Below are 24,768 nucleotides of genomic sequence, written 5' to 3'. Positions count from 1 at the left end.
CAGCAGGGACTCCAGAGCACCCAGAGCTGTAACCTGAATTCTGAGGACATCTAGTGGTGAGAGCCCACGGCAGGGACTGGGTCTTGGTCCCAGCTGGGGACCACTTGCAAATCTGTCACCTGAAATTTACTGCAAAATCAAATACAGTAAAAACAATTGGTTGAATTTACTGAAAGAGTAATATTCTTCAGCTCAAGGGATCGTGAATTCAACACTGACAGTCTTAAATATAGAGAAGTTTTGAGACTGGATCAAAATCATAAACTTATTAATGAATGTTGGACTTTTTCTATTTACCTTCTGTTTTCAGGACTTTCAGAGTTCAAGTATGTTGACATCTTCTTTGCATCAGTAGGGAAAAAAGTATATTTTTGTTGCTAAAAGGCTGCTTTCTTAGGTTAATTAATTTATTTAGAAGTTAGAACTCTAAGATAAGAACCTGTTATCCCAAGATACCAAAGAAATATGCAAGATTTGTTAATGGTAAGAAATTGTAATCCTAGCACTGCTAATCATTCAGAGACCTCTAGGAAGGTCTACCTGCTTCTCTGAGGTTCCAGTTTTCAGCTTCCAAAGTGGAACTGTTGGTGTTGCCTCACCTTTTTGAGAGAGAGCAAGAATCAATTACCTGCAATTCAAAAAGGACTTTGGTCAAGTCATGAGATACGTATTACATGCTGAGCATTGTTACTGACTGTTGCATGATGGCGTGTTTTTCAGTGAGCCCTTGATCTCACACTTCCTCCTGAGGAGAGGCAGGCATCATGAAACAGAGATTAATTTCATCAGTCCCAATTATTTTGCAGCTTGCTCTGACTACGCTAGGTCTGCCTGGTAAGTACAACACTTCCTGAAACACTTGTTTTTTCCTTAAGACACTTTCTTTAGAAAAGTCTGAGGCTTTACCCCATCTATCCTGACCAACACTGGAGCATGTACCTCTTTAAATTGCTTTCTTCTGAAGTTTGTTATGGCAATTTTGAAAATGGCTGGAGTTGTCTTTTCTTTTATGTGATTAATTTAAGGATTGTTTGGTGGCAATACTGAAACACTGTATTCACTTTATACCTGTCACCTTCTTGGGATTTTGCATATGGATAGTTATTCTATTTGAGATAATTACATGGAACTTTAATGAAATAAAGATAAAAGATAAGCTTAGGTTAAAACGTCATACACTTGTTGTTTTAAAATGAATGTAAATGCGTGGTCTGTATTCTTGATGTAAGTTAATAAGAAGCAGTCTTAACAGGAAATATTCTTAAATGTGTTTGGATTAACAGGGAATGTTTGAACAAGGAATGAATACATTCAGGTTGCCAGTACCCAAAAAATTCTATCTAGCCCACTGATTTCCTTCTTTTCATAATTTTCTCACCTATAATTTACCTCAAATATGCACAAAGAATGGTATTTTAGTTCTGTTGCAAAGTTGAAATTTAATCTTGAAATAATCTGAAGATATAAAATTTTAATGTTTATGGGGACAAATCCTAAAGGTCATATATTTATTTCCCATCTTCGTCGTTAAATTTTGAGATAAATATACCATTTTGAGTTTAGGTAAAAAATAAATGTTCTTGTTAAAAAACAAAATCATTCTACTAGCTGTTTTAGAAATTTGATGTAAAGTGTATTTACCTTTTTGAGAATATTGATCCTTTTCCCAGGCAGAATTATTTGCTTAATTCAGTCCACAGTTTTGTGTAATTTTATTGTCTTCAAAAAAGGAATGCTAGGTTGACTTTTATCATTCAGCAATAGCATCCGAAATCGTTGGCAACTTCTAATTTAATTAGTTGGATTTTTGCACTTCTGTAGGTCAATCATACCCTGGAAAACCTCAGATAATAAGATGTCGTTCTCTAGAAAAGGAAACCTTTTCATGTTGGTGGAAGCCTGGCTCAGATGGAGGACTCCCTAACAATTACACCCTGTTCTACAGCAAGGACAGGTAACAAGTGGTGTATGTGTACTCTGTAAGCGATCAGGTGAGGGTTTTGTCAGACCAAGAGAATGACAACATTAATTTGTGAAGCTGTTTTTATGAATTCATTTTAATCTTAGATAGACAACAGGGGCTACATAAAATCCATGGCTTCCCTTGTTGGAAGAAAACATGACTACTAAAAGCCCTGAATCTTCAGCCTGTCCTTCCTGAAACTCATCTACCAAAAATCTCACTTGTCTGAAGATGTGCTGGAAACAAAGGCATGTTGCCCATCTTTTTGGGAAGCACAAGCTTTCAGCTGAATGGGGTCCCCTCTGAGCACTGAAGCATAAGGGCACCACAGGGCAGCAGATCTCCCATCACCCCAACCATGGAGCAGGGCAGGAGGGGGGCAGCCCAGCCCTGGGCATTGGTCACCTCCTTGGGGACAGGGAAAGGCTGAGGCCACGCTGGGCTGGGACATCAGCTCATGGGTTGGGCTGGCTCAGGGGGCTGTGACTGGGAAAGGCAGGACTGTGTGGAGCTGGAGAGCAGCTAAACTGGGGACCTGGGTCCCAGGTCCCCATGGAGGGGCTGGGCAGGGTCAGGGAGGGCTGCTGGGGCCCTGCCAAGGAGCTTGTCCATTACCATGCACACTAAAACCCCCTTCTGGACTATGGGCATTTTTCTCTTGTTGGTTTTGTGGTCAGTGGTTCCCAAAATGCAGTGAAATCAGACATGGGTGTAACATTTCAAAAATTTGGTAATTATCACTCCCTCATCCTGCTCAGGAATGAAGTGTATATGTTTAGCAACTTTACTTAACCTATCCGTCTTTGTTTAACTTTGTACTTTCTTCCTGAAAACAGTCTTTGAATAGGGACAAGTAAGCAGGGAGGTTTAGAGACTAAGTTTTTTTATAAATCCAGGGAGATTAAGAATAGGTAAGATAAAGCCTCAGAAATCACTGCGACATTTAAACATTCCAAATCATCAAGCAGAAAAAAATGCAGTCTTTAATGGAGTTGCCACACACAACAATGATTTGAGAACTTCTTTTTATGAAAGCCCAGATGTTTCAGTCTTCATCAAAAAGTTTAATGAACATTTTAATTCACTGCCCAGAGCCATTTTGCTTAGGGAAGGATAGGAGTGCTTATCCATTTATTAAATCTGCTGAAATCAGGCTCTGCCAAGCATTTTAGACCTGGGCCACAATTGCCTTTCTAGGCTCATTTTCTTTTAGGTATAGACCCCTTTCTCCCATCTTTTCTTTGTGAACTGTGACAAAACTGCCTGGAAACTAAGAAACCTTATTATTGATGATACATAAAGCATAATAGTGGAATTACTGTTCATTCTTGTGCCACATCAGCTGATGCTTTGGATGTGTATAGTTCTTATCACCTGAGATAGGCTGTGAGTACATCACCTCGGCCAGCTTTGAGCACAAAACAATCCCTCTCCTAAATAATCCAAAGACCCGTGTAAAGGCAATAGTAATTGACTGTGAAGTAATTTTTTTTTTCTTCTTTTTTTTGAGATAGTCTTGATGATGATCATGTTAAAAAGCAAATAAATTGACATCAGGAAGGTTGTGGAACAGGTTGTCCTGTGCAACCACACAGCACATAGAGGACAACCAAGGGATCCGGCCCAGCTACCATGGATTTAGGAATGGCGGGTCCTGCTTGATCTCCTTTTATGAACAGACAACCCTCTCAGGAGAGGCTGTGGATGTCGTCTGCCTGAACTTCACCAAAACCTTTGACAACGTGTCCCACAGTATTCTCTTGGAAAATCTGGCAGCCCATGGCTTGGACAGGAGTACTCTTTACTGTGTTAAGAAAGAGCTGATGGCCAGGCCTAGGAAGTGGTGGAGAACTGTGCTGCATCCACTGCAGCTGGTCACTAGTGGTGTGCTTAGGGGATCAGTGCTGGAGTCAGCCCTGTTTGATATCTTTACTGATGATCTGGATGAGAGGATTGGCAGCACCCTCAGTGAGCTTGCAGATGACACCACGCTGGGCAGGAGTGCTGATCTGTTGGAGGCCAGGAAGGCTCCGCAGAGGGATTTGCATGTAGGCCAATGGTGTGACGTGCAGCCAGGGCAAGTGCCAGGTCCTGTCCTTGGTCACAACAACCTCATGCAACTCCAGGCTGGGGTAGAGAGGCTGGAATGTGGCTCAGCAGAGAAGGACCTGGGCATGAACATGAGCCAGTGTGTACCCAGGTGGTCAAGAAGGCCAGTGGCACCCAGCCTGTGTGGCCAGCAGGACCAAGACAGTGATTTGCCCCATGCTTGGCACTGGTGAGGGCACACCCAAATCCTGTGTGCAGTTCTGGACCCCCCACTGCAAGAAAGACTTTGAGGTGCTGGAACATGACTAGAGAAGGGCAACAGAACGGGAGAAGGGTTTGGAGCACAAGTCATGTAAGAAGCAAGTGAGGGATCTGGGGATGTTCATCCTGGAGAAAAGGAGGCTCAGGGGTCGCTCTACAACTCCCTGAAAGGAGGCTGTACTCGTGTGTCCATCAGTCTCTTCTCTCAGGGCATAGGACAAGGGGAAACAGCCTCAAACTGCACTAGAGAATGTTCAGGTTGGACCTCATGAAGAATTTATTCAATGAAGGGAGGGATAGGCATAGGAATGGGCTGCCCAGGGAGGTGGGCAGTCACCATTTCTGGAGGTGTTCAAGAAGCTACTGGATATTGCACTAGGTGCTATGGTCTGGTTGACAAGGTGGTCAAAGCTTGACTTGACAAGCTTAGAGGTCTTTTCCAACCTAAATGATTCTCCGACTTTGCTGAAAACAAACTAATCAATAAAAGAGCTCTTTGCCATAGGGCCCATATTTTGATTTCTCAGGATGATATGCGAAGATATTTAGCAACTTACCTAATTGAAGTAAATATTTTTCATTTCCCTCTTACTTCCTTATAAATATTGTTAAAATTTCTTTGTTTTGTCTGTGGAAATTTCTGTTTCTGTTCTTTTGTTGATTTATTCCTATGTATAAACAAAGGAGAGAAAGCATTCATCAAAACAACTGCAGTAAAAATGTAAATGAAGCATTTATGGTAATGTCATTTGACATATACCAAATGTTTCCCAGAGATGGGATTTTATATATATATATATATATTTTATATATATATATATATATATATTTTAAATTTCTGGTTATTCTATATCTATATAAATTATATATGTGATTTTACACATATATATATATACACACACACATACATTTCAGATTTTTCTGCTGAATCTAGTCCATTGCTAGAATATTATCTGCTTTGCTTCATTTCCTAAATTTTTCAATCATTTTGTTTCAGTGAAGAAAAAATCTATGAATGTCCAGACTACCTAACATCAGGTCCAAATTCCTGCTACTTTGATAAAAACCACACTAATCCCTGGACAACATATATTATCACCGTAATGGCAACAAATGAGATTGGAAGTAACAGCTCAGATCCTCAGCATGTGGATGTAACTTCCATAGGTAAAATCAAAGAATGAAATGGAAAACAAACTAGTTGGAGGTGTGTGCAGTTTTTAATCCCAGAATAGGTAGTGGTGAAAGATTTTTTTCCTCATGATGTACAACTTCCTATTGAGCAGTGTTTATTTACAGATAACCTAAAATATGCATGTTAAATGTACGTGAAAACTGCATTTTAATTCTAAGTTAAGTAACTACATACTTGATTGTAGGTATTTCATGTATGAATATGTAAAAATTTTAACTTTAGCTGAAAAATTTGCTTCACTTTCTAGTTGTCTGCAATATTTTAATTAGATTCAATGTAGATTATAAAATTTTCAAATTAGGTTAAACTACCAAATACTTCAAATGTAAAAATCTTTTTAACTGCTGGCATGGCAGTCTTGAAAGGGTAAAAATAATTTCCTGAGCATTATGCAGGCTTTTTCTAGAACTTGATATTCCTGACTCCAATCTTGTTTCTGCACACATATAATATATCATTTTAGTTATAATATACTTACTTTTTCTGGCTATGAAATAGCTGACATTCTAGTTTTCCAGGAGTGGCCTTATAAAATTATGATTTGTATTTCCTTAGCCTGACAAATTCAGAATAAAGTTTAAGATTTGCTGATACCTTTCGAAATCAGGAGCCAGTTAAACTTATTGAGGAAAAAGGAAAAATGAAAGGCTTCTTTATTATTCTTTTACAGTGCTGAAATATCTGAAAATAATATGATGACATACAAAATATAAAGGAGGTGTTTTTTTCTGAGAGAAAATTAAATAGCACACTTTTCATTCATTTATACAGTTCAGCCAGATGCTCCTGTGAACCTCTCTCTAGAAACAAACACATCTGCTAACCTGACATACCTTTGGGCAAAATGGTCTCCACCCCCATTAGCTGATGCCAGCTCTAATTCTCATATGTATCACTATGAGCTACGACTAAAGCCTGAGGAAAAGGAAGAGTGGGAGGTAAGGAAAGAATATATTTATTTTATAAGTGATCTGTTCATTATTATAAATGCTCTATTCAAGTGAATTCTCTTGTCTCAGTTTAATTAGCCCTATAAAAATGTAAGAATAGAAAAATTATTATAACCAGATCTGATTAAATAAAGAAAATTACTGGAGTGGTCTGTGAAATTCAATATATTTACATAGTCATCCTAATGTTATGTATGACAAAACCCAGTTTTCATCATCCTCTTCAACATGATCACTTGGAGGCAACCTGCCCCTCAGAAATTCTGTTGTGGCCCACTCACATTTAACCATTCCATTGACATTCCCAACCTGTTGCCAAATTTCTAGGAATCAGCTTCAGTAGTGGTACAGCTGAGTTTTCAGGATAAAATGTCATTCTTAAACTTATAGTCATGTGTCCTAAATGCTGCTTAGCTTGTTGCTGCTTAATGATGGAGAATGCTATGCATTTTGAAATAGTTCTTAGGAGAAATTAGAAGAGTCTGAGAAAGTCACTTAAAGCCACTGAGAAGTATTTAAGCGGGGGTTTATGTGTGGACTACTTGTAATGCTCTTTGCATTATGGATCTGATGGCATATTAGGAAGTCTACAGTTTAATATTTTCTTGAATATCAGAATCAGCAGTGATTTTTTTCTGCTAAATCACTACGTTTGCTTCTTGGTAATTGATATCTTATAAATAGCCAACTCAAATCCCTGACTTTCAGAAGTCAGTACCTCATGCCTGTTCCTTTATGGTTTATTCGTTGAAGTGGTCCAATTCTTTATTATTTTCCCAGTCCATTTTCTTTTACAGACAGTATCTGTAGGAATGCAGACACACTATGAGGTGAGCAGCCTGAAAGCTGGGGTGAAGTACGTTGTTCAGGTGCGTTGCATGCTGGACCTCGGAGAATGGAGCGAGTGGAGCTCAGAAAGAAGCATTCAGATCCCCAAAGGTGAGTGGATGATTGCTGCTCTGTAAATTGCTTTTAAGGTGTGGCAGGTTCAATGCTGTGAAGGTGCTTAAATGATAATCCTGAAAACCTGGCCTCTCACATGGGTACTTTGTAGTGCTCTGTGCATTTTACCATACTTCCTGTGTAATTGCTTTATTAATCTTGTTGTTCTGGCCAGGACCCTCTGCTGAAACTAGCTATGATGAACAAGGAGGGATTTACTAGGAAGTCACTTCTGATACAGACATGCCTAAATAATTTATTGTCCCTATCCCTTTATTTAAAAACCATGTTGATTTTATCTGTAGCTATAAATATCAGGTAATGTTTTTTGTATAAGAGCCCGGACAGAAAGCCCTGATGGCTCTTACAGATACTATCACATGGAAGTCACTATCTGTGTTTTACTGAATTTAAGTAGACACATTAAACATGTATGACATCATATCTTGTTGCAAGACACTTTAACCTCAAAACTTCTTCAGTTAGTAGTTGTATTATTCATTATTTGACATGGATATTGTTGAAGTACTGTTAATAGAAAAATATTTTTTAAATGTCCCATTTTCAGATCTGCCTTAGGCAATTATAAATTTGGAAAATCAATCTCTCTGCTGTACATAGTAGAAAATATATATTATTGATGTAATAGGAATATTTTTGCCACAAATACACAACTGCAAAAGTTTTAATCACCTCAGGGTTTTGATGAGCATCATCCTATTCAAAATTCAAGCCTTTTTCTCTGCCCAGTTAAGTGCTGTTCTTGAAACTATAAAAACTTGCTCAGGAGCAATCATGCAAGTAGCCTGAGTACTGAACATAAAAACATTACAGTGAAATATGAGACGTGCCTCTTTGTATATTTTGAGTACTTCAGAAGAAAATTACTGGCAAGAATGCCAACAAATAGACATGCATTTACATTCTTCCTTTTTACCTAAAATCAAAAAAGAAAATGACAGCATTCCTTTCAAACAAACAGAATAATCTTTAAACACATCTTTTGGAAAAAATATTTGTTTTGTATGTAGTGGTTTAAGCCCAGCTGGCAACAAACCATCACACAGCTGCCCATTCATATATCACCATGATGGAATGAAGGGAAGAATCAAAGGTAAAATCTGTGGGTTGGGATAAGAACAGTTCAATCATTAAGACAAAGTAAAATGTAATAACAATAATAATAATAATAATGATAATAATGATAATGATAATGATAATGATAATGATGATAATAATAATAATAATAATAATAATAATAATAATAATAATAATAATAATAATAATAATAATAATAATAATAATAATAATAATAATAAATAGATGATAATGATGATGATGGTGATGATGATGATGATAAAAAAGGGAAAAAAAATTCTGGACAATATATTTTCTCACCCAATGCTGATAAATGCCAGGCTGCATTTCTGAATCCTGATGAGCACTGGTTCTGGGTAACTCCCAAATTTGTATGCTGGAGGTGATGTTCTGGGGAACAGGTGACCTTTGGTCAGGTCACCTGTCTATCTGTAGTCACTCCCAACTTTTTTTTTTCTATTTTGTAGCTCTTCACTGACGGTGCAGGAGACACAAAAAGGTGCCCTTGGTTTAGGATAAACATGACTTAGTGACAAAATATCCCTTTATTATGAAAATTATTCTCATACTGTACCCAAACCACAGCACTATACCAGTTACTGAGAAGAAATTATGCTAGCTGAAACCAGAACACCATAGAAAATAGATTGGATAGTAGTGTGTATTTTAAATAACTCTGTAGAGCCTGCTATGACTGTATTTCAACATTCCTTATTAGATTTTGGGGCAGAAAAAAGCCACAGGCAGAAAACTAAAACTGTTCTTCCGTGCAGATGCAGTGAGAGAGAATTCTGAATCCAGGTGAAAGTAGCAAGTTGTTGCCCTAAGCGGCAAATGGTCCCTCCTTTCCTGTGCCACTACGAAGCAAGTTTTTCTTTTTTCCTGTTCCTGTTTTTCTGTTTTCCTGTTTTTCTATTTTCCTGTTCTCTGTTTGACTTTACTTTGCAAATTCAAGGCGGACCTAATGGTTTAAACTTACTAATTAGTTCATTTCTTTATCTCTTACAGAAAGGTTACCTCCCGAAAAGCCTATAATAATAAAGTGCCGTTCTCCTGAAAAAGAAACATTTACTTGTTGGTGGAAACCTGCTTCAGCTGGAGGACTCTTGACCAAACACACTTTGCTTTACAGCAAAGAGGGGTAATAAGTGCTGTGTAGTTATTCAGTGTTTTGTTGGAAGGACCTGGAAAATCAGTCCTCATTGGTTTCTTATTTTGGGAGATGCCATTTTCTGTAGTCCATGGTTTTGTCCATGTTATGGCATCACAGTAAAGCAGCAACATGTCTAAGATTGAAATATTAAATCTTGGTCTCTTTATAATGGCAGGTACACAATTACTGTGAATTCTGTCTTTTCATTGCTCATCAACAGCGTGTTAGTGAACAGGGCAACTGCACAGTCCTAAAACTCTTCAACTACGCAGTCTTAGAAATGAAACTTTCCAAAATTAGCAGATACTAAAACTTTTATCTTCTGATAAGGCTTGTTTTGCACTAGCATTCATAAGGCATGAATGTTTCCTAGTTTCTGTAGTAATCTTGCCTTGGAACTCCGATAAAGTGATAAACATTCGTTTTAAAGAAAGAGTCAATAAGTCTTGTGAACCTTTTTTGGTCCTTTTTAGTTCACCTAGGTCTGCTCTACTTTGCAATTACCTAAATAGATGCTAAACTCTGTAACTGTCAGCTGAGAGCCCACTCTTAGTGTAAAAAGACAGATACTGGTCCAGCCAGGTATGGCGGAGTAAGAGGTCCACATCCACAGCTTTTTCTTTTGTTACTGTACATCTAGGAAGAGCATGAAAACAAAGACTTAGTACTAAAATTTCTCTCCTACCCCTCCTCTGACTTTGGGAAGCTTGGGTATGGATGTGAAGGAGAGTACAAAGTAGATTTTTTTTTTAATGTTCAAGAGATGAAAGACCAAATAAATTCTCAAAGCATATTAGTGTAATATGCAGAATTCCTGTAAGTGTGAGATGAACATTGGAAATACATAATTTTTAATAGGTTAGAAGACTTCAGCAATCACTTCTACTCAGTCTCTGAAATGTGTAAGGGCTCTGGGCCGTGCAGTGAACAGTGGCTTTCAGAGAATGAAGAGCTGTGCTGTACTAGCCCACAGCTGCATCAGCAATAGCCTAAATGCTTCAGGCTTTCTGGTGTTTACTTTGTGGGGAAAACGCTTAGCACAGTCTCTGGGACTGTCCAATGGCTCTTTAGTCTGGAAGCAGTTTTCTGATTTTCTTCACATTGCCAGGTGTGAAAAGTTAGATCCAGCCCTAAATAATGCTGAAGTACAAGTAACCAAAATCAGGTGTTGCAGTCTGTGTAACCTAATCACTGGGATTCTTTCATTTCAGAGAAGAAAAAGTTTATGAATGTCCAGATTACAAAACTGCAGGCCCCAATTCGTGCTACTTCGATAAAAAGCACACCTCTTTCTGGACCATATACAATATTACTGTGAGGGCAACTAATGAAATGGGAAGTAATGTCTCTGATCCTCATTATGTGGATGTGACTTACATAGGTAAGAGTTAAAAAGTAGTTTCTGTGGAACCAAATTATTCAGAATCATGGGTCTTGACACAAGAATTTTAATTCCAGCTCTCCTTGTATGTAGTATTATATTCAAGTTTAAAATGTATACAAATAAGATATTCCTTAGTGTAATAACAAATCAATATTCATCCCTTTACCATCTTATTTTCTGAAGAAGCCAAAAATGCTAAAAGCTTTAAAATTATGTTCAGATAAATATTTATTGGTTTTCCATATTTCTTGTAGTCAAACCCTAAGAAACATCATCCATCTAAAATCTTTTTTCCACGGTATAAGCAACAGAAATCAATTTGATCTTTTAACTAATAATATTTAAATCTGATTACCCAAAATAGTTTCCAGACCCAAGAGAAGCTGCATTAGTGCTTTTTATAGCAGTATACTGATAGTCTGTTTACAAGATTTTTTCTACAGAGTGACTGTGGACAAGTAATTAGGGTTTTATCTAAGGGAACGGAACATTATCCTTGATAACCATTTTGTTGTCAAGGATCTGGCTCCCAGGAGTCTGGCAACTGGAAAAAGGCTGCTGGAGAAATGGCTTTATACTTTACTTCAGTGCAATGACCCAGTGAATATTTGATCAGACAGTGGTAAAATACATGCACAATATGCAGAAGTTCTACCTCTTAACTAAGGGAGATGCAAGTCTGACTCCTGTGTTCTGTTTTGGTTTATTTTTGAAATACAGACAGAGCTTTAATACGCTGTTTTGGTTTACTTTTAAGTATCCTTACTTAGAAGTGTAGGGATCATGTGGCTGTGTTTTCTGAATGTAAAAGATGGAGGAAACAAATTTCATTAGCTGCATCCATGTTTTCAGTGTTCCTAAATATTTAAGCCAAGCTTTGATAAGATTATAGTAGAACACAACTTTCAAAACATAACATCAAATATGTTAACTTCAAAATACATTTGTGGGGAAAAGTAACAATAAATGGAAATGAAAGAAAAAATATTTTTTATGAGAAATGCTTAAGGCAAATCTCAACATGAGTTTAATATACTTACTGCTATTCGGGGGGGGGGGGGGTTTAAAATTCCTAAATCCATACTTAATTTCTCTGAAAACTCTTGATTTCTATATTCCAGTAGCAGTTCTAAATTACCAGACCCAATGGAGGTGGCAACTATTCACTCACATCATTTTATATTTCTACCTAAGCTGCAAGGAAGAAAGTCACTTAGATTCTTATTGACAGTTCTTTTATTTCAACAGTACAGCCAGATCCTCCTGTGAATATAACCCTGGAATTAAAAAAGTCAATAAAGAGAAAACCGTATCTGGTCCTGACGTGGTCTCCACCCCCACAGGCTGATGTCAGATCTGGATGGCTTACCCTTGAATATGAATTGCGACTAAAGCCTGAAGAAGGAGAGGAATGGGAGGTAAAGATGTTACGAGTTTTTGCTAGATAATATTTTCTGACCAGCTAGATTTTGTCAGCCAGGTCCCATGCCTGAATGTAATGAAGCAGACACTCTAAATAGTTCGTAATTTTTTCAAAAGTGCTTGTGTGACCTGTGATTTCCTGCTGGTATCTCAGATGCTGCTGTTCAATGGCAGGTGATTAAGTATTTGTTTTTAATTTTGGTCATTATTTATTAATCATATTGGCATTGTAGTTTAAATTGTTCCTTCTCATTTAGTCATGTTTCTTTCATGATAATTTGTTCTTAATCACAGGTACTTCTTAGATAACAGAAAGCCTCAGTGGCATTACGTAAATAATTTAAATTTATATAAATAACCAGGTAGTAACTGTAGTGGCCACACAACAATAATAATTTTTATGGATCTACAACTTAAACAGCTGAGTGGTAAATTAAAGACTCCAGCTATTGGTATTTAACTCCATGCCCTTCTTGTCTGCAGAACTTCCAAACCACCACTGTATCTCCTCCTGCCTTCCCCCTCCCACTGCACTTCCCTCTGGCCATTGCAAGACATACTTTTTATTACCCTGTGCATTTACACAACTCCACATTCCCTCTTCCTCTTTGCATTTTCTTTCTCCATCTCTGTTTTCTTCCTCCCTCATTAATCTCTGCCTCCTCCTCTTCCTGTCACCATTGCAGTTCCTACCATTACCACAGCTCCTCACCTATTTGCCATAAATTCATGATGTGTTTTTATACAGCAGTTTAATTTGCACCAGAGCCAGATGTCATTCCCACCTCCTAGAAAGCTAAACTATAGAAATAAAATTAATGTACCATTATTCCATGCCTACTCAACAATTATTAGGAAAAGATATCCAGAATCATTCTGTATTCCCATCTTGATTACCAAAACCTTAGCTGTGACATTTATTTTATTTCCAGACTATTTTTGTTGGACAGCAAACACAATGCAAACTGTTCAGTTTAAATCCTGGAAAGAGGTACATTGTACAGATTCACTGCAAACCAGACCACCATGGACTGTGGAGTGAGTGGAGCCCAGAAATGTATATTGAGATCCCTACTGGTGAGTGGCCGGCATCCCTTCTGTAATTATTATTACATGCAAGTTAATGTTATATTTTTTGTTAGCTGTTTGTGGCATCCATGCGGATCCCTTAGTTTCCCTAGGATAGATAAGAACATCATTGCTAAGGTAACCAAATCTTTATCATCTCTGCACCATATCCAGATACCTTTCCCCTTCATTACTTTATGATAGAGTTAAGAGGTTGAATAGTTTCTTTGCTTATTTAAACCATGTCCTTTCTGTCTGTTGCCTCATTTGTTCTCTTTATGGTAGTTTTTAATTAAAAGAATATTGGCAACTGCATTAAAACTGGGACAGAGACAACAAAGAGTGACTGCCTTCAGACAGTAACAGCTCTTCATTACTCTTTATCTGGAATTAATATGAAATAACCACTTCAGTATAAAAAGTGTTACATTACAATAAAAATCCTTCAAAGTATGTAATCCTAGGTCACTTTACCCAGCATTTAATTAATTGTATGATATGTATTTAATAATGCAATGACTACAGGTTTAGTACAACTGGATTTGAACCCAATCTGTGTAATTGGCTGTGACAAAATTTTCCTTTCCATGCATTTTTGTATGATTTTTCCAAGACAGTTTATTTCCTGTGCAGTACCATTAGTAAAAATTATATTCATTATTTGATATTACAGGGATTTTTGAGATCTGTCTGTGCTGCTGAAGGCCTCTGTTCAATAATAAATCTGGCAGTTTAGGCTAAATTTTAAAATAAAAGTAATTTGTGAGGTTTTTTTGGCATGCTGACATATGCTAGATGTGTGTCCTTGAATAATTCTGTTTTTTCTTAGACTTTAGAGTAAAAGATATGGTTGTGTGGATCATCGTTGGTGTCCTGTCATCTCTTATATGTTTAATCATGAGCTGGATAATGATTATGAAAGGGTACAGGTAAGCCACCAATTCCACAATTGCATGGAGTCCAAGATCAGAGAAAACTTTTCAAAAACAGACTTCTAATATTTGATTCAATATCCTCTAGCATTTACTTTAGCTTATAAACTATTAGTTATAGGTATTTGACTTAATTTGCAACTGATAAAAGAGTGTTCCTGCTTCTTATGGAAACCAGGCTAAATTCTCAGTTAGAGACAGCTCTGTTAGATCTGACTAATCTTGGTTAGTCATGTAATATTCATCAAACATTACTTGGAGTATCCCTGTTCTGTAGGAGACATGTTTTGGGGTTTTTTCATCATTTCCTAAAGTAAACAAAGTTATATTATGAGATTGTCTCTCTGCCAGCCTCTCTATCAGTTTCCCAAATGATTTCTTAGAATCCTGGTTAATTTCAATCAAATTTGAAAGAGAAAGGTGTTGCAAAGATTATTGCTTTTGTACAAGTCCAACAAAAAATACTGGCTGAGTAGAAGAAAGGGATGGAAACTGTGGTTGGAAAAGCCATCCTGTTTAGCAGTAGTCAGGTGACAGTCAAACATGCACAGACAGCCCCACTAGCCCTCCTGAGCTGTGCCTCACTTCACTCTTTTTTGGGCAGTGATGAATTTACAATGGTATTAGAGAACTGGAGGTTAAGGGACAGATGACAATTAAAAGGACATTAGTAATTTTACTTTTCCAGTTAAATAACTTTTGTATTACTAGTGTGTTTTTAAAATTCATCCAAGTTGTTTTATAATTCATCTAGTGTGTTTTTTATAATTCATCTAAGTATGAGCTGTAACTGGATTTGTCAATTTGTCAACACAGCTTGAGAGGCAGACAGGAGACAGAGGTCCAACTGGGACATATAGGATATGGGAGAAGTGTTTAAAATCTCAGTCATATTCTGAGGAAGTGGGAGAACAAATAGTGAGCTAGTGTCTGTATTTACAGCTGGTATGTTTGCTCCGGGTTTTTTTTTTTTAGAATGATGGCCTTTATCCTGCCACCAGTTCCAGGACCAAAGATAAAAGGCATAGATACACATCTGCTGGAGGTGAGTATCACAGCCAACTACAAAAGAATTCACCATAACCTGCTTTTCCAACTTATGTACTAGCAAACAGTTACCACAGTAACGTGTAAAACTGCTTCAGTTACTCAATGTTGGAAATAGGCAACAATTTCCAGTTATATATGTGAAGGATATGTGTGAGTCAGAGTTTTGTCTTTCACTTGTAACAGGAGTTTAAGAACAGGGTTTGTGACTGCCCTGTTCCTTGGGGCATAAGAAAATGCCTCTGTGAACTTCTTAGTAGTTCTTATGGAAGATGCTCTTCACCGTCTTTTGCTATGCTGCAGAGGCAAGACATGTCTACACTGCAGTTCTCCTCCATTTCTTTCTTGTTAAAGTCAGGAGACCTATACCTGCCAAAAGCTCCCTGCTCCTCCCACATTACAAGATTAATTTTAGGTTTGTCTCCCCACTGAGGAAATTCAGGAATTATTCTTCCCTTCTTTCAATATTTTCTGCAGCAGTAGAAATCAGGTTTAGGTCTAGCAATGTAACTGTCGTAGTGTTTGTGCATCAAATATGTAGACTGTTCACAATTGTTCTAGTCATATAATCTCTAAGGTTGACAATGAAAAATTATATCCTCTTCATTATACCTTCAGACAGGAAAATCTGAAGAATTACTGAGTGCTCTTGGTTGCCATGGTTTCCCTCCAACATCAGACTGCGAGGAACTACTGATAGAATATCTGGAGGTAGAGGACAGTGAGGATCAGCAGCTCATGCCAAGTCATGACACTCCAAGTAAAAATACAAAAATTATTCTCAAGGAAACAGACAGTGACTCGGGCCGAGGGAGCTGTGATAGCCCTTCGCTCCTCCCTGTGAAGTGCAGGGAATCCCACAGCCTTCCATCTACTCTTCAAACACAAGATGTACGAGCTAAAGAAAAGAAAGGGGGGAAAGGGAGCTGGGACACTCGGTGTGTGGCCTCGACCTCAGAACAGAAAACACTCCCTTGTGAGAGTATAAAGTCGTGCACATGGCTGGCAGCTCAGTTACCCAGTAATCAGGCTGCTATGTTTGCCTACCACAGCACTGTTGAGGCATTCAAGATAACACTGAACACCACAAATGTGAACACTTCACCAATTTTGGTGAGAAATGAAGAAAGTCATCAGTCGCTATATCCTATTGCTGAAACTGTGTATGATGACCTGGAAAAGATAAACGAGATGGAGTATTCCAAAACTGACCAAACCACAGTGCAGGTCAGACAAAATGAACATAGTAACAAGTCACCTTTCCTGAATCCTAAATTAATGGACTATGTAGAAGTTCATAAAGTCAGACAAGATGAGGAACCAACACTATTACTGAAACATAAAGAAAACAATGAAAAGACCAAAAAATGCACTGTTCCAGGAACCAGCAAAGAATATACCAAGGTCTCAACAGTTGTGGACCATCACATTTTAGTACTATTGCCAGATCAGCGCAGTCAGAACACACCTGTATCTCAAGAACCTGTAGCAGAAACATCTCAGAACCCTCAGCAAAGTCAAGCTGAGAAGAATACGAGCTACAGCACGACAACTCCTAGTGACTCCAGAAGAGACACCAGTGGATCAGACTACATGGATCCATCTTCCTTTATGCCCTCCTTTAAATAACCTTTTAGTACAGCACATACTTAGTAGTTACACATAGTAAAACAAAATCACATAGCAAACAGCTCTTTAGAAAAGCTTAGCCTCCAAAAGCCTATCCTCCTATGTGCATTGTACAGGTAATAAAATAATCTGTGAGTCGATGTAATAGTCATGGACGTAAATCTTGGATCACTAGCACACTTTTCTGTCACAGGGAAACGATGAAATGGGTCTTGTCTATCATGAAAAATGCACTGTAAAATAATTATTCAGTTCTGCAGAGCTTCTGTTGGTTGATGAAGCCTGAGGAAATAACACAGATTCAAAAAGATGAAAATTGTTATGGGTGAGTCAGCAAACCATAGCAGTCTGAGCAGTTCCTCCATTAGATAAATCATTGCACAACTGTATTCTTACCTACAATGTCTTTTCATCTTAATGCATTCTGACACTGCATTGTTTTCCTTATCTTTCTTCTCAGTCCTTGAGAAAGGAGCTCTTATACATGACAAATCATATACAAAACCAAATACATTCTACAAATGGCAGTAAAATAACAAATTATTCTAAATATATTTTTGTTTAGTTTCAATGTGACAGAAAGCTGCATCCGATTCATATCCTAGTCCAGACAAACCAAAATGAAGAAAGCAGGATAATATATTATATACTGCCTTACTGTATATAATACACAATTTTACTTTAATATAAGCCCATATGTTTAACTACATATTTTTAAAGGCTATTTTTCTATTACCAAAAAAGAGCAAAATAAAATATTTTTTAATTGCCCAGTGCTACTTAGCTGCCGAGGAACTTTTCTCTTTCCTTCTGCTGAGGCAGTAACAAGTAAAGCTATAATTTCTATACAAAGCATAAAATTAAACTTTATACTAAATAAGAATATGGAGACATTTTTAAACTATATTTCTAATATATTACAGATATATTACTGTTTGAATTTTAAATTATTTGTTTCACAGGTTTTTTATTACCTGTAATTATATAATTAAAATAGAGTTTAGGTTTTGAGACCCAAGGTTCTTTCCCTTTGGATTTGTACTGTGATGCCAATTGTAAATGACATGGGGCTCTCCTGTATCCTGCACTTTTCTCTGACCCTGGTAGTAAAATTTGAAGTCATATTTTTCATAATGAATTTATGAACAATAGTTTTGGAATCAGCCTCCAAGGTCTGATTCAGACCTCCACTGAAAAAGCAGTGGGAATGAGGAGTCCATGTATTTGGGCTGGTCATGCGTTGCCAGAATAGCAGTGGAACAGCAAGGGTCCATTATATCCCATGTAACTGAAGACAGAATCAAAATTATGCTGTAGTGGCTGCAAAGTTGCTCTGGCCTTCCTTCTTGAAACAAAAGTTTAATTGACTCCAGAAAAGTATGATCATATGATGACTGGCTAAAAGTGGGCCAAGTATTTAGGCAGCATCTCTAGCTTCAGGGGAAACTGGAAACTTGAGGTGAGGTAATGATCCTGTACCTGTGGAGGGGAGTGTATTTGATAGATGGGCTCTCTTTTGGTATTCTTCCTGAACAGCTTTACTTTTCTCCATATTTTTATGATTTTATGCAGTGAGCAAGCCTTTCTGCAGTATCAGGTACTTGTTGCAGAGCCAGACAAAAGAGAATTTCAGATTTTGAAGGTCCCAGAAGGCCATATCTAATTCAGCAAATCAGATTCTCACCCTTTACCTTCAAAGCCCTGGAGCTCCTCAAGCACAGGTTGGTAGAAGCACCTAGCCTTTGCACAGACAGGGCGTTAAAACGTAACTAATCATCTGTGTGTCTATAAACACACGTGGTAGTGTAGACTGTAACATTAGGGTGGCATCAGATTTAGAGCCTGTCCTCTGTACAGGCAGCTGCCCAATTCCAGAGGCTGATCAGAGCAGTCTGGATGCTCTGCTGAAGGTGGGGGAAGGCATCCTAGATTCCTAATTCAACCACTTATTTAACACATAAAGACATGAAGGGGCTACTCCAGGTATCAAACATAAAACACAGTTATAGTTAATTGAACATTTTTACCGTAGATACTCTGTCTGTAGTATACCTTAAATATTTCTAGAGATTCTAGAAGTACTGCAAAGCAACTCTTGAGACATGAGGAATGTGTATGTAAGCTGACAACACGCTGTGTCTGACAATGTCTTATTAACTCTTCAGTTTTCTGACTGAATCTAACAGAGCTAACAGGATCAGACACATTCCTCTTTCTTTACACAGATAGCTCTGTCTGTGCTATTTCCTACATCTAGTGATGTTCATAAAGATATGCTGCTACAGGCCTTCTGGGATGTATCTAGTAACGCACAGAAGCTGTAGTATCTCATGAAACCTAGAGCCTAAAGATGTTCCTCACAGGGTAGATTTCTAAGGTTAGAACACAGTGACTACCCAGATGTATGACAGTAACTGGCTGTTCCCACCGTATCTTTTACCTGAAGTCACTTCTCACCTGAAGCAAACAGACACAACAGTTAGCAGATTTTAAGTGTATGACTCATCCTGCCTAACTGTAGGCATGTGTGCCTCCAATAATCCACAAAGAAGGAAAGTCAAGGAGTCTCTCTGCTTTGTCATAAATGAATACTGAAATTGTAAAATAGTTGTAGCCTAAATTACTTTGTGTGGTCTTGAGCATTTCCCACCTTTGCTGATGAATGTCTCAATATGCCAAATCATCATGTCTCCCTGTGAAAAGGGAAAGTCAGCTACAGTGGAAAAGGAGCATTTGCTTGCTGCTTTGAAGTGTTGGAGGATTTGCTAGCTAAATGTAATTTGAGCACATTGTCATAAATATATTTAATTCTTGAAGCTGAACAAATGTGCAGGTAGAATTGTTTTCCCTTGGATTTGCTTATATTTTCCAAAACACCTTGATCCTCTCAGTGGCAGAGCTTCTGAAAGTGGCCTTAAACATCTGAAACTACGTTAAAAAAAATAAAATACTAGTGTTCTGTGGAATCAAAATAACCTTCAGCTAAGTATTTGGTCCTTTGAATTTTCAAATAATTAATTTTTTCTGTTTGCAACAATATTTTTCTTGCAGGCCTTTAAGCTTTTCATTAGGAATTACATGAGTTTTTGCAGCAGTTCTACAGAGTCAATCAGTAAAAGATTATGGCACACCAGTGGGGAAAAACAGGCTCTTGATACCTCCTTTGATATCCAGGGGGATGAACAGAATTTACCCCTCTAATTCTTGCACAGTTTGTCAAATTTTTTACTTGGAATAATTATTTCAAGAATGTGAATAATCTTTTCAATGTCAAAGTTATCCACATGTCATTTATAGTGTGAACTACTTTGTAATAGTGTAAAAGCCCTAAAAGATAGCATAAAGACTCTTCTTCATAATTAGTTTTACAAAATTCCTAAAATTGAACATATATATTTTATTTAATTACCTTTCCTTCTGATTCAGACTAATTTTATTAACATTTTTTCTTCAGTATTGGCAAATATGATTCCTTACCGTACAGTTGTTTACTAGATTTTTTTTAGCAGAGACATATTGGATGTACAATTTTAATATTTCTGTGTAATATTTCAGACTTTAGAAGAAATAAAAACTAATGAATTGGCATGTGCTCACAAAGATCAGTATCACACATGATGAGGACTTTAGGTTTGGTCTTTATGATACTATGTAACTACAAAGATTTTTTTTTTAAATGCAGTGAATTAACCTGATATAATATTAGTAAGAGGATGTATGTGTTTATGGAACAAACTGTAAAACAAGTATGTAATGATGATTTATGTCAAACCAGTGAATTCTGTAGTATATCTGTCTGCGTGTCTATGTTTAAATGGCTGAAAAATAGACAGCTGCTTTAAATGTCATTCAAGTGTCCAAAGTGTAGTAGCAGCAGGTGTTCAAAATGAATAAGCAGAATTTTTTTGTGCTTTCTAAAGCATTATTTATGTGGGGTTTACATCATGAAGCCTGTAAGTGTATTTCGTAATTTCACGGCAACTATCAACTGATCTGAAGGTGTTGTGCAAGGAAACTGAAGTCCTGTAAGCCACTTGATAGACATCAGACATCTTCTACAAAGCCATAAAGACAAATAAAGTGAAAAAAGCATCATGAGATCAGGCATCACATTCTCAAATAATTGCTACCTCAGAGGTTTTTTTTTGCTCCCTTTAAAAGGCAAACAAGAAAAAGGATTTTGCTTTGTGTGCAAATTTGTGACTCAATCTATCAAGAATTTAAAAATTTTATTTGTAAATTCAAAATATTTTTGTTAACAAACCGCTTGCTTGTCATGGAATCATCACTTGCGTGGCAGTGGTAGTATGAAGATGGAATATTCTAGATGTGTAGCAAAAGTAAATGTTTTTAATATGGGGGAAAAAAACCAAACTAAAGAACATTCCACTTTGTAAGAATATCCTTGGTGCCCAGATGGACAGTCAAGCATCAGTCCCATTCCTGACCTGAAAAGTTTTTTGCCATTATTTGTATTTCCAGGTCACTGGGACTGATTGAGCCAATTTTCCTGAGGTGCTTTTATTCTGGATCTCAGCTATGGAACTTGGTATTTATCAATAATTGCTATTTAGAATTACCTATTTTCAACTGAGTTCCTAGGAAGCAAACCTTCCAGTTCTGTCTCTAAATGAGTAAAAATGGAAAGCCCTGCTCTCAGCTATCTCAAACAGTCACACTAAAATCAGGCTCCAGTTCCTGTGGGTGTGGAAAGATGGACTGAATTATAACAATTTTAATAACCTTGTGGCTCAGCCTTGAAAACCATTTTGAAACAAATCAGGGATTTTCTTCATTTTTCTGGTATATGTGAAGCAGAAAAATAAAGATAAATGGATGCCTAAATACATAATACATGGGGATATAAAGAGCTTAAATATCATAGAAGCATGGAACAGTTTAGGTTGGAAACAACCTATAAGGTCATAGAGTCCAGATGTTAACCTGGTCCTGCCGAGTTCACCACTAAATGACAGGGAGAGGGACAAGACTGCTGCATGTGACAGAACAGAAAAGGAGTACAGTCACTATGGGATGCTACATGGTAGATGATGAGGGAAAAATGCATTTTGACTACAACTGAAAAGTAGAGGGGAAGATGGGAAAATGGAAGGGAAAGAATCAAATATGAGAATAGACAGTAAAACATGAGCACTAGCAGAACTGAGAGGAATGATAAATGAGTTAGTGAGGGGGGAAAAAGGAAGAGAAGAAAATACTTTAATATCAAAAGTGGGAATGTGCACAGCTACTTGGTATAGTCCACAAAAGCAGTAAAATCTTATGGTTGGCAAAATGCTGAAATCGGCTACGATGGATCAGCTGTTTCATATGAGCAGAAAAAGTCCTATACATGAGAAGTGGTCATTCTTTTTCTGCCAGTTACAGGATTTTTCTTCCCCCTATCTGACATTGGTCCCAGGCAAAAACAAAACTTGAAGAGTCAGCCTCAGCATCTGATCTGACACTGTATTTCCTACATTCCTAAGGGAATAGAGAAATAAAGTGCATCACACTGCTTTGATAAACAATCTTCTGTTTTTCGCACAGATATACAGGTGAGATTTTTTTATCCATTTACATTGTCCCACACATATTTCTACCATCCTTAAGCATTGTTCTGTTTTTATTTAGTATATATAATTCAATGACCTAGAAGTTCCAAGAGAAAAAACACTTTGGGGATATTACTAAGCAGCCTCTTGGCATTTCTGGGCATTGTCTCAGTTTGTACCTGTGACAGTGTATCTGTTAATACTTTCCTTCTGTCTTGGTAATAAATTCTGAAAATTACCAAGTTAGGTTTAAAATACATCTCTTCAATATATTACATTTTTAAGAGGCACTATTATATCTGTTGGAAGTAGTTAAGAAAAATACCTGTATTAGTTGTGTGGCCTCTTAGAATGCTGATATGCTAAGAGCTGATCTTATACTCAAGATGTTGGTGCATAGAGCAGTTAGATATAAAAAGGTCTTTTTTTATATATTCCTCTTTTTGGAAGGTTTTTTGTCCTTTTCTACTCTGTGATGCTGCTTGTCTTGGATCTTGACATTATTTAACTATTTTTTTTAACAATGCTGCTTTTGGATCTATTTTTGTGAGCTGCTGAGTACCTTCACCTCATTTTCACATCAATAAAAATTGAAATATTTCATTTCAGTTCCTGCAGTGGTTACTTTCAGAGAATTGTAGCACTGAGTAGAATTTTTAGAGGATGCTGAAAATCATTGTACAAGTGACTTGTAGAAAATTTTCCTTCAGTAGGATGCAAATCTATACATGTCTAGAAGAAGGCAGATTTTTCTACAGACAGAACTACAATGATGTCGTATCACATTTTTAAATATTCATAATGCTGTAGACTACTCTTAATTCTCATCCCTTTGTCTTTCATTCCAAAAGGGAGAGGAAACTACTGCTCAGCTATACTTAGAAAGAGCTCCTGGGCTGCCTCTAGTGTTATCTGTTTTTAATTTTGGAAAGTAATTTTTTCTATTCTGACTACAAAAACAGTTCATCTGATATAATATAACCATCAGTTCTTATATATGTGTTATATTGCTCAGAGATACTCAGCACTATCTTGGCTTCTGAAATCTTTTTGTTGTTTTTGTGTATGTTTTAGTCATTGTGTAAGATATAGCAGTACTGAGGGCACTGTTATGAAAAAGCACAGCCCAGAAAAAACGTGTTAATCATAAACTAATAATATTTGTTCAAAATTCTGATGTGCTACTAAGTGAGGGTAAAAGTCTGTGGAATCTCCCTTGCCTTTAATTGTGCCAGCAGACTCTCAAAGACATGAAAATTGCACCTTCTGAATAATTTTCAGAATAAACAGTATATTTTCAGCAGAGAAAGAGATGACCCAGTACTTAGAGCAAATTTATTTCCATTTGCATAAACCATTTCGTTGGTAGATTTGCAATACAAGCTAGGCATTTTTTCCACTTCAGTTTCAAAATTTGTGTGCAATGTGGAACATGAGAGGTTATTGCAGTGTCATTACTGTAGCAACAGAATGACTTTAAGCACAATTATTCTATGAACCAGATCCAAATTTTTTTTTTGTAAATTTCTAAAATACAAGAAGTTGTAAGAATCAGATTTCATATATTGTATGTACATTCTTTGGAGAATACTGGTATAAAAGTAGTTGCTCAGGAATTCTTCATTGTTTCTAAGTGTATCTAAAAGAAAATGCTTTCAAATACATTTTTTAAGTTCTTAATATTGAAAGTGCTGGCTTTACTAAAATCTATTGGTGTTTTCACTTGTAAGATCAATATTGTTATGAGGTCTGTAGCTTTCTGATGAATTTTTGATCTTTTGTCATTGTAAAATCTCTTTGCAATGGTGTTCGCATTTCAGTTTAATAAAAGTTCGTGAATAAAATTCCAAGATTCTGTATTTCTTCATGGTATGCAACATTTCAACTATATAATGTACGGAAAGAAAAAGGAAAATCCAGGCATCCAAGACATTCTGTGGTGCAGGATTCTGCTGTTTTCCATGGAGAAAGCTCAATGATAGATATTTAACCAATTTTGGTGCACTAAGTAATTGAGCAAGGTAACACAGATGACTCACATGCCTGGTCACAACTTTTATGTTTCTTTATGGCTCTTCATGTTGATTTAAATCATATTTATCATTGAAAATCAGGGACTT

The 24,768-nt window shown here is 36.9% G+C and overlaps 1 protein-coding gene across 5 annotated transcripts in view; it reads left to right on the top strand.

The window, feature by feature from the left end:
- PRLR (prolactin receptor) overlaps nt 1–24,482 on the top strand; it is a 153,926-nt gene extending 129,444 nt beyond the window's left edge. For all 5 annotated transcript variants that reach the window (XM_063179640.1, XM_063179639.1, XM_063179642.1 and 2 more), the window contains 12 exons: nt 721–834; nt 1,822–1,954; nt 5,271–5,440; nt 6,240–6,406; nt 7,216–7,357; nt 9,467–9,599; nt 10,823–10,992; nt 12,244–12,413; nt 13,350–13,494; nt 14,315–14,414; nt 15,393–15,462; nt 16,083–24,482. In XM_063179640.1, the coding sequence (XP_063035710.1) occupies nt 765–834; nt 1,822–1,954; nt 5,271–5,440; nt 6,240–6,406; nt 7,216–7,357; nt 9,467–9,599; nt 10,823–10,992; nt 12,244–12,413; nt 13,350–13,494; nt 14,315–14,414; nt 15,393–15,462; nt 16,083–17,093 (2,481 nt within the window). In that variant the 5' untranslated portion in view covers nt 721–764 and the 3' untranslated portion in view covers nt 17,094–24,482. The remainder of the gene's footprint in view (nt 1–720; nt 835–1,821; nt 1,955–5,270; nt 5,441–6,239; nt 6,407–7,215; nt 7,358–9,466; nt 9,600–10,822; nt 10,993–12,243; nt 12,414–13,349; nt 13,495–14,314; nt 14,415–15,392; nt 15,463–16,082) is intronic.
- The last annotated feature ends 286 nt before the right edge of the window (nt 24,483–24,768 follow it).

The sequence above is a fragment of the Melospiza melodia genome, chromosome Z (assembly GCF_035770615.1).
Source record: "Melospiza melodia melodia isolate bMelMel2 chromosome Z, bMelMel2.pri, whole genome shotgun sequence".
Lineage (NCBI taxonomy): Eukaryota > Metazoa > Chordata > Aves > Passeriformes > Passerellidae > Melospiza > Melospiza melodia.
This window is presented reverse-complemented; position numbering and strand designations above follow the sequence as displayed.